Here is a 10824-nt window from a genome sequence, read left to right on the forward strand (position 1 = left end):
GCCTCAGGATTCTTAACTGCAGGTGCCGAGTGCTGCCATGTCTTCCATCTCAATGTTGGTTGCATGCTTGTGTGGGAGGGAGTGAGCAAGGAAGCCAGGCAGGTGAGAGGGAAACTGAATTTGTGGCTTGGTTTGGCAACATTCAGATTTAGTTCATGTACACAGAGTGTAAATTTAGTAGAATGTGGAGGATCACTTAGGAGAAAAAGTGGGGGTATATTTTGGTTTGCTTTTACATGCACCTTTATTTTTAAACTTCCATTCCCTGCAACTCTCTCGGGGTCTTGACCGGGTCTTCCATCTTCAGTTCAAATGCTGAGAACAGAGGAACCTGCTATGTTCAGTGTAGAATCAATGTTCAGGGCAGCTTACATGTCTTTTTGTTTGAAATCTGTTCATTATCTCTAAGCCTGGAATCTTCTCCAATAACTTCCTAGACATCCAAGGCTTCAAAACCTTGAAGGAAAGAAACAGCTTCTCTTCCCCCATCAGGGCAGTGTAAACAAATCCCTGGATGACATTCCTTGCTGACAATGTCCTGACTGTGGCTTGTGTTATCTCACCATTTCCCTTCAATTCTTTTAGTCTAAACACTCACAGGAGCTCCAGGCTCAATATTCATCTAAGAGGCCTGGATTTTTTGTTAATTAAAAAGATGAATCTAAAATATTCCTTCTGCAAAAGTTATCTGTGCATTTTACCCTGAGTTATTGCACATTCATCCTTCTCTCCACATCATAAATGTCAAGCATTGTGGAAATTTTTTGTTTTTTTAATTTTTGCATGTTTTTACAAATGCCTTTCAGCAGGACCAACTACTTTGGTGACTTCCAATGCCAGCCACAGCTGGCATTGAAATGTCAGGGGTGGACCTGCTGAATGCAATCTAAATGCAGATAAAACATTCCCTCAATAAGTCTCTTTATGAAAACCATCCGTGATGGAGTCATAGAATCCCAAAGACCACTTAGGCTAATGCTTCCTAAATATAGTTGTGCATCAGAAGCATATGGGAAACTTAAAAAATTCCTGGGTTGCAGCCAACATCTAATAATTTAGAATCTCTTAAAGGTAAATCCAGGGAGATTATAAAGTTTTTTGTTCTTATTTTTTAAATTATGGTCCCCAGGCAATTCTGATGCACAACTAAGTTTGGGAACCACCTGTCTAGTTCAGCCCTTATTTGGTATTCTCCTCTACAGAATTTTGCCAAGTGGTTTTATTACCCTTTTTTTCTTCTCCAGTAATGAGGGGCTCACTACCTTCCAAGGCAGCCCCTCCCACACAACCTTGGCCAGCTCTGCTTTGTCATGAGGTTCTTCCTCTGCCCCAGGTAACTTACCCTCATGGGTCTGGCTCCATCTTCTAGGACCCCTCAGACTATGTCTGCTTTTGCCCTTTGGAGATTTGGAGGGTGCAGTCCTGTTCCTTGAGCTTTAAGGGGTGGACACCCCCAGTTCCTTCAGCTGCTTCTCACAGGACACAGTCTTCAACCTCTCCCCAGGGGCCACTTCTTCTTTGCTACTAGCCTCTCACACCTACCACAGCTTTCCAAGCAGTCTGACCATATGAAGACTGATACTTGCTTTGTCATGGACTCACTGCCTCTATCAATGAAGCCTGTTAATGACTGACAAATAATCCTTGAGTCAATCCACCATGGAGTGAATGCCATGTCAAGTGCCCAAGGGGTGCTAGGCTAGCCAAGCCTATAAGGGGAGACAGAAGGGTTTTTGCAAGGGGCCATATGGTTGTTGGGAAAACATGAACATAGATGTGGCAAGACATAAGATAAAATGTTTTTAGTGAAGAACCAAATTTTGCAGCAAGGACTGTGAACATCCTTAGGATGACATGGTAAAAAGAGGTTTCACAGAGATGTAGCTTAAGGAAAGAATTATGTGAATTAGGTTCAAACAAGAAAATATGAAGACTCTTAACATGTGGAGAGGTTGAGATTTAATACAGATATTGGGTGCTGGCAAAAATTGCTGAACTGGCCAGAGGGAGGGAGAATCAGGGAGTACTTGACCTTCAGGACTGACTGCCAGAATGAGATGGATGTGGCCTACCAGCCTTGTTACTAAACAACCTCGCAGCTTTCCAACCTCTCCAACAAGCAGGAGGGTGTAGTGGAGATGAAGTGATTGACAGATGGAAGTTCAGGATTTAGCATACAACGCTTACTCCTTGGAAGGAAAGTTATGACCAACCTAGAAAGCATATTAAAAAGCAGAGATATTACTTTGCCAACAAAGGTCTGTCTAGTCAAGGTTATGGTTTTTCCAATGGTCACGTATGGATGTGAGAGTTGGACTGTGAAGAAAGCTGAACACCGAAGAATTGATGCTTTTGAACTGTGGTGCTGGAGAAGATTCTTGAGAGTCCCTTGGACTGCGAGGAGATCCAACCAGACCACCCTAAAGGAGACCAGTTCTGGGTGTTCATTGGAAGGACTGATGTTGAGGCTGAAACTCCAATACTTTGGCCACCTCATGCAAAGAGTTGACTCACTGGAAAAGACCCTGATGCCGGGAGGGACTGGGGGCAGGAGGAGAAGGGGACGACAGAGGATGAGATGGCTGGATGGCATCACCGACTCGATGCACATGAGTTTGAGTGAACTCTGGGAGTTGGTGATGGACAGGGAGGCCTGGCATGCTGCGATTCATGGGGTCGCAAAGAGTCGGACATGATTGAGCGACTGAACTGACTGATGGGGCTTCCCCGGTGACTCAGTGGTAAAGAATTCACCTGCAATGCAGGAGCCACAGGAAACACAGGTTTGATCCTCTGGTCCAGAAAATCCCCTGGAGGAGGGCATGGCAATCCACTACAGTATCTTTGCCTGGAGAATCCCATGTACAAAGGAGCCTGGTGGTCTACAGTCCATGGGGGTCCCAAAGAGTTGGACACAACTGAAGTGACTTAACATGCGTGGCATCCTTCACAGCAACCACAAGATGGAGACAAAATTTAAATGTCCATCAACAACCCACCCTGCTGTGGAAATCTACACCACACTGGAGAGGATGATGTTGTTTTTAATTAATTGTCCCTTGCTGGCTTAGTGGTAAAGAATCTGTCTGAAATGCAGGAGACACAGAAGATGCAGGTTTGATCCCTGGGTCAGGAAGATCCCCTGGAGAAGGAATGGCAACCCACTCCAGTATACTTGCCTTAATTAGTGACGTGAGAAAAAGTTCATTTTTTTTAACAATTTTTTTAAAATGTAGCTAAATAGAGGTCATCATATAATTCATATTGGACACTGCTTTTAAAAGAATTTTTGAAAAATGCAGAGGGAAAAATATTAGCAAGGTGAATGGCAAATTTTGAGTTAAGGATTGAAGGTTTTCTTGTGTACGTTTCTGCGTTTTCCAAGCTTTCTACATTGTGCATATATTCTTTATGTTCTTAAGATAAATGAAGCTTTTAAAAATACTGTGAGAAAGAGAAATGAGAGTGGAAGACAAACGAGTCCAGGGAAAAAATGAGAGAGCTGGGAGAGATAGAAGAGGTTAAGGAGCGGTTTAAATGATGGCACCCTAACAAGGCGCATCGTGTGCGAGGGAGAAAGGAAAAATACAATCGGAGTCCACTCTCCCACTTTCCTGTGACCTGGGACGTCCGGCCCACTGAGCGTCTTGACTCGAAAGAAGAGCGCTTGCGTGGTGTGGTATGCAACCGGAGCTGGGGATAGGCGTCGAGGGGTGACGCTGGGCCGCGGGGAAGGTACAGCGCTACCCGACCTCCCGCTCGCAGTCCCAGGAGGCCCCGCCCGCTAGCGCCCGAAGGGAGGAGCATTGGCCGCGGGGCGAGAGGTCGGCGGCTTCCCAGGCGTAGGCGGAGCTTCATTGGCTGCTGAGCCCCGGGACAGCTCGGAGGCGGGGCTTCCGGCGAGCATCCCGGCGGAGGCCGGGCTGGACCTGGGCGAGTCCGAATCTGCGCGCGAGCGCGCGCCCCAGTCTGCCGCAGGCAACTGACAGTTACCCCGCCCGCAGGCCCCCGGGTTAGGCCGCAGCTCCCATCCCTGCAGTGGACTCTTCCTCTTCGGGTCTCGGCTTCCCCATGTGGGGGCCGCCCTTTCTGCCCCCAGCGTGCATTGTAGGAACCTCTTCACGTTTCCCACCGCTCCTCCCGCACCCGGGTCCGTACTGCTGCTGCTGCTAAGTCGCTTCAGTCGTGCCCGACTCTATACGACCCCATAGACGGCAGCTCATCAGGCTCCCCAGTCCCTGGGATTCTCCAGGCAAGAATACTGGAGTGGGTTGCCATTTCTTTCTCCAATGCATGAAAGTGAAAAGTGAAAGTGAAGTCACTCAGTCGTGTCCGACTCCTAGCGACCCCATGGACTGCAGCCTACCAGGCTCCTCTGTCCATGGGATTTTCCAGGCAAGAGTACTGGAGTGGCTTGCCATTGCCTTCCCTGGTTGGCGCTTGATCTGGCCTGGAGACTCACACCCTCGAAACCTTCCGGGTGCCTGGATGCCATTGTGCCTGTCCACCCGGCCTACTCCAGCAGAGAGCCCCTGACTTTATCGAGTGGCCAGGACACACACACCCTCTCTGCATAAGGGGTAAACTGGGAGCCACCTGGTCCTGGATGACCCCAAAGGTCCGGTCCTTGATAGTGGTCACTAATACAGGTAACTTTGAGAAATTGTCCATAGGAGGGAGGAAACACAAAACTAGGGCTGTGGGTTCCAGGCTGAGACTCCAGTTCTTACTTGCCCTGTGTCTCCAGTGAATCCCAGAAACTCTGATCCCCAGCGTTCTTCCAGAACGTAGGTTATCATAAGCCCAAATCCCTTCAGGGCTGTTGGCCACTTGGGGAGTTGACTGCTGAGAAGACGGGCCAGCAAACTGTAAAGCTTGGTGTGCTGTGAGCTGTCCTCTTTCTGCATGGAGGTGGCGGCACCAGGGCACACCCCACATAGGCCTCTGGAGTGGTAGCAGCCTTGGCTGGACAGGAAAGCAGACTTGCCGGCCTTAGTCTGTGAACACCCTCCCTCCTGTTTAGCCCCTCTGCCCCCACCCCAAGGATTGGTAACCTCCCATTCCCCTCATCTTGACCTCCCCTGGGACGCCTCCCTCTTTAGACAGGCCTTGTGGACCCACGACTGCTTCTGTCCCAGCATGGGGCAGAGTCCTGAGTGGACCTGCGTCCACCCCGACGGTCTGCTGGCTCAGTGTCTTTCCACGGGATGGCTTCCTGGGCAGCATTGATTTGTGTGAGGCCAGGGATCTGGTTCAGCTGGTAAAGAATCCACCAGCAATGCGGGAGACCTGGGTTCAATCCCTGGGTTGGGAAGTTCCCCTGGAGAAGGGAACGGCTACCCACTCCAGTATTCTGACCTGGAGAATTCCATGGACTGTATAGTCCATGGGGTCGCCAAGAGCCAGACACGACTGAGCGACTTTCACAGGGATCTGGTTGGAGCCTTGTTTTCCTGGATGAGTTCTTTCCTCAGCTCCCTCCCCAGTGGCAGAGAGTGGGGGGTGCTGGGGTAGGGCAGGTGCAATTCATTTTGGGGACTGGTGAGGTGAGGCTTAAGTAAGCCAGCAAAAGTGGAGGGATTGATGTCCCAGCTGGAGAGTAACTGCTTCAACGAATCTAGGAAATTTATATACTGTTTAAATTTCATTGAATAAATTTTATAGACTGTTTAAATGTTGTGTGTATGTATGTGTGTTAGGTTGCTTCTGTTGTGTCCAACTCTTTGCCACCCTATGGACTGTAGCCCACCAGGCTCCTCTATCCATGGGATTCTCCCGGCAACAGTACTGGAGTGGGTTGCCACGTTCTCCTCCAGGGGAATCTTCCGGACCCAGGGATCAAACCCTAGTCTCTTATGTCTCCTGTATTGGCAGGCGGGTTCTTTACCTCTAGAGCCTCCTGGGAAGCCCTTACATGTTATAGTTGTCATTTTAATAAAGTCTACACTGTTTTCAGAGTTGTAGGCCAAAGTAAACAGAGCCTTCTTTCCAGCTGCCAGACTCACTGCACTCCTGGGAAAGCTGAAGCAGTGCCTGAAGGGCTGAGCTGGGCTGGTTTCTGAGGGTGCCAAGCTCTGATGACCTGGGTGGTTGTGCCAGGCTTTTTATACACACAAGCCCATTCAGTGTAGCCTCATGAGGCATTTCACATGTGAGGAAACAGAGGCGCAGAGGTGAAGTGAAGCAAGCCCCTCTCTCAGAGAACAGCTCTGCCTCCGAGTCCCTCTGGTCTTTACTCCACCCTTAGGTCAATTAAACAGCCTCAGTGTATATTTTGATGTTTCCTTCATCTATCATTTAATAACTACCTCTGAGCAGCTACTCTGTAGCCAGCATAATTCGAGGCATCAACAACATAGCAATGGATGAAACAGGAAAAAAATCCCTGCCCTCATCGAGCTGACATTTTACTGGGGAGAGGCAGACAATAAACATGTAAGCATATACATATACTATTTGGTATGTCAGATGGGGGAAAATAGAGCACAGTATGGGGGAGAGACAGTCCTGGGGCTGAGAAGGGGGCAATTTTATAAAGGGTGGTTAGGGAAGGCCTTGGGCTTCCCTATATAGCTCAGCTGGTAAAGAATCTGCCTGCATTGCAAGAGATCCTGGTTCGATTCCTGGGCCGGTAAGATCCCCTGGAGAAGGGATAGGCTACCCACTCCAGTATTCTTGGGCTTCCCTAATGGCTCAGGACAGTAAAGAATCTGCCTGCAATGGGGGAGACCTGGGTTCGATTCCTGGGTTGGGAAGATCCCCTGGAGGAGGGCATGGCAACACACTCCAGTATTCTTGCCTGGAGAATCCCCATGGACAGAGGAGCCTGGCAGACTACAGTCCATGGGTCACAAGAAGTCAGACACAGCTGAGTGACTAAACACAGCAGAACACAGAGAAGGCCTTACTGAGAGGGTAACATTTGAGCCAAGACCCAGAAGAGGTGAAGGAGTGAGCCAGAGGCTAGATGGGACACAACAGACTTGGACCAAAGTGTTCTTCAGGGCTTTTGTAGCCCTTTGGATCCATGTTTTCAGGGGGGGCACCCCGTTATGCTAGAATCTTGGAACATCTTAGCTGGTGGGCCTTTGTGGGCCCCTTATTCTTTCTGCCTGTTCACCTTGGCTCCTGTCCCTCTCTAGAGTACTCAGCATGCTGCACTTCCTGGTGCCTCGGCTGTTTGCCCTGCACCACTCTGCCACCTGGTACTTCTCAGCAGCAGCCCTTCCCAGCCCCATCCCGAACCCAGACATCCGCTCTAACCAACTGTTCATCAGCAATGAGTGGCATGATGCAGTCAGCAAGAAGACTTTCCCAACACTTAATCCTGCCACGGGAGAGGTCATCGGCCACGTGGCTGAAGGGGACTGGGCTGACGTGGATCTGGCAGTGAAGACAGCCGTGCAGCCTTCCGACTGGGGTCTTTATGGCGCCCGATGGATGTCTTGGAGAGAGGCCGGCTGCTGAACCACCTGGCCGACCTGGTGGAAAGGGATCATGTCTACTTGGCCTCACTAGAGACCCTGGACAACGGGAAGCCTTTCCAGGAGTCTTATATCTTGGGCCTGGATGAGGTAATCAAGGTGTACCGGTACTTTGCTAGCTGGGCTGACAAGTGGCACGCAAGACCATCCCCATGGATGGTGAGCACTTCTGCTTCACCTGGCACGAGCCTGTTGGCGTGTGTGGCCAGATAATCCCATGGAACTTCCCCTTGGTCATGCAGAGCTGGAAGCTCGCCCTGGCACTTGCCACGGGCAACACTGTGGTCATGAAGGTGGCAGAGCAGACACCCCTTTCTGCCCTGTACTTGGCCTCCCTCATCAAGGAGGCGGGCTCTCCCCCCGGGGTGGTGAACCTCATCACAGGCTATGGCCCAACAGCAGGAGCAGCCATCACCCATCATATGGATATCAACAAAGTTGCCTTCACCAGCTCCACCGAGGTGGGCCACCTGATCCAGAAAGCGACTGGGAATTCCAGCCTCAAGAGAGTCACCCTGGAGCTGGGCAGGAAGAGCCTGAGCATTGTGTTGGCTGATGCTGACATGGACCATGCTGTGGAGCAGTGCCACGAGGTCCTATTCTTCAACACAGGCCGGTGCTGCTCTGCGGGTTCCTGGACCTTCATTGAAGAAGCCATCTATGATGAGTTTTGGAGAGAACCATGGAGAAAGCTAAGCAGAGGCGAGTTGGGAACCCATCAGATCTTGACACCCAACAGGGGCCCCAGGTGGACAGGGAACACTTGAACAAATCCTGGGCTATAGCCAGCTTGGCCAGAAGAAGGGGGCAAAACTTCTCTGCGGTGGGGAGCGTTTCGGAGAACAATGTTTCTTCATCAAGCCCACCGTCTTTGGTGGTGTGCAAGATGACATGAGGATCGCCATGGAGGAGATCTTTGGGCCCGTGCAGCCACTGTTTAAGTTCAAGAAGATTGAGGAGGTGATTGAGAGGGCCAACAACACCAGGTATGGCTTGGCTGCTGCTGTGTTCACCCAGGATCTGGACAAAGCCATGTATTTCACGTGGGCACTCCAAACTGGAACAGTGTGGGTAAACACCTACAACATTGTCACCTGCCACACACCATTCGGAGGGTTTAAGGAATCTGGCAATGGGAGGGAGCTGGGGGAAGATGGGCTTAAGGCCTACACAGAGGTGAAGACGGTCACCATCAAGGTTCCTCAGAAGAACTCATAAGAACAGCTACCAGGGAGACCCAGCTCTAGGCCAAGGATGCCACCAGGGCCACCTACCAGTGGTTGCCAAACATTTGTTTAGCCATGGACTCCCTTTATTTGTGCCAGATGAACTCTTAGGGGGAACCGCAACAAAGAAAGCAATTAAAATGAAAGCTGCTGTAGTTAAAGCTGGGATGGGGGCTGAACTCCGAGTCCTATCCATCTGCACCCCAGCACCCTTGGTGGGCATGTGTTACTTCTATGAAACCTTAGGAGTCTCTGAAAGAGAAAAAAATCCCTGATCCAGACCATGGCTCTTAGTTCTTCCTGCTGGTCCAAGGACTTCCTGGTGAATTAATTGATGTCTTAGTGGGTAGACTCTTCCAGGGGATTGGAAGTCATCAGGAGTTTTAAACTCAACCCCATGATCTTGGTCCCATTCTCCAGTGACATATCCTAGAAATCAAGGAAGCTTTTCTTCTTCTAAGTACCAGTTGCTGGCTGGTTTACTTGCTTGCATTACTTCATTTTGCTACCGATTTTCCTTAATTTGAAAGAGAGTGGACAGAAAATGCATATATATAACCATTCCTTTAAAATAATCTCAGACAGCCCTAATGTCAATCAACTAATGAGTGAATAAACAAAATGTTTCCATGGAATGTCTCTTAAACTGTTCAGCCTTAAAAAGGAAGGATGTGCTGACACATGCTACCATATTGATGAACCTTGAAACCATTACTCGAAGTGAAAGAAATCAGACGTATAAGACCACATGTTGTATGATTCCATTTATAGGAAATATCCAGAATAAGCAAGTTCATAAGACAGAAAGTATATTAGTGGTTTCCAGGGGCCAGGAGTCGGGGTGGGGAGGGAATGGAGATAACTGTTAATGGGTATAGGATTTCTTTCGGGGAAGTTTGAAATATTCTGGAATTAGTGATCATGGTTGCACAACTTTGTAAATATACTAAAATGCACTGAATTATATACTTTAAAAGAGTGAATTCATTAATTAAGCTCACACATTCTGCTTGCAAATCAATTTTGTATCAATAATCTTTTGCTGATGAACATTTTACAGAGTCTTAGGGATGGAAGGGACCCCAATAGTCAATAATCCCCTGCATATTTCTAGTTTTGATTTTGTTTTCTCTCACCTGGGTGACAAAGTGCAACTTTAAGACCTACAGATAAAAGTGCTAGCTCCTGCCTAGAGCGAGTCTATTCGAGGTCTCATTTTAGGGCTTCCACTGACATTTTCCCTCCAACTCTCACCAAAACACATCAGCCCTCAAGCCAAACTCAACATCAGGGCCATCCTGACATTCTGGGGTTTGAGGAATTTCGGACCTGAGAGTTCAGTACATTTGTTGTTAGTCTCACAACTCCATTCCCCAACTGATGGGAGTGAGTCAAAGTCAGCTAGAGCATGATACAGAAACAATGCTGATCCCCTCTCTCCTTGTCTTCCATCTTTCTAGACCATGCTGCCCATGGCTCACCGTACTTTTAGGTCCACTCAGCCCTGTGAACGCACCCTCGTCATCTCTTTAATACCCCATGTCTTACCTAGGCATCAAGATGATTTTGTTCAGTATCTTACCTTGGAGTTGGCCTGAGACTGCTTCCTGTAGATTCAGGGGCTGTTTTGTCCCCTCATCTCTGCTTCCTAGGGTCCCCTTTTTCCATTTGACTAAGGCTGGAGTGACTCTTACTGCCCCCTGAAGTGCACCTTTTACCTATTTCTCTTGGAGGCTGTTGACACTTTGCACAATAGCAAAAGTTTCTTGTGAAGTAGGGACACGGGTGCTTGGGTGGCTGCGTTGGTGGGGCCTCTAATCATTAATGTGCAACATCTCAGTAAGTTAAAAGATCCATCCCTCACTTGCTTCTCAATACTTCTAAACCAAAGAGGAGTTTGGTAGAGGGCATCCCAGTGCAGAGTGGGACTAGGAAAGGATATCTTCTAGGTTCCTCGGGCGTGTGTGCTAAGGTGCTTCAGTCGTGTCTGACTCTTTGCGACCCTATGGACTGTAGCCCCTCACTTCACCCTGAAATTCTGAGAGTGAGGAGTCACATAGGTCAGATTCCCAATCAGCGCGGCCTCTGCAGACTCTCAGCACTCATCACCATTG

General features: G+C 49.1%; 1 protein-coding gene across 1 annotated transcript; it reads left to right on the top strand.

Moving 5' to 3' along the window:
- The first annotated feature begins 7152 nt into the window (after positions 1–7152).
- On the top strand, positions 7153–8702 carry ALDH1B1 (aldehyde dehydrogenase 1 family member B1). The gene is given in 5 exon segments (XM_055427893.2): positions 7153–7393; positions 7396–7620; positions 7623–8153; positions 8156–8242; positions 8245–8702. Coding segments are annotated over 5 exon segments (1542 nt in total).
- Positions 8703–10824: the final 2122 nt, after the last annotated feature.

The sequence above is a fragment of the Moschus berezovskii genome, chromosome 7 (assembly GCF_049115385.1).
Source record: "Moschus berezovskii isolate FMDL1 chromosome 7, NW_MosBer_1.0, whole genome shotgun sequence".
NCBI lineage: Eukaryota > Metazoa > Chordata > Mammalia > Artiodactyla > Moschidae > Moschus > Moschus berezovskii.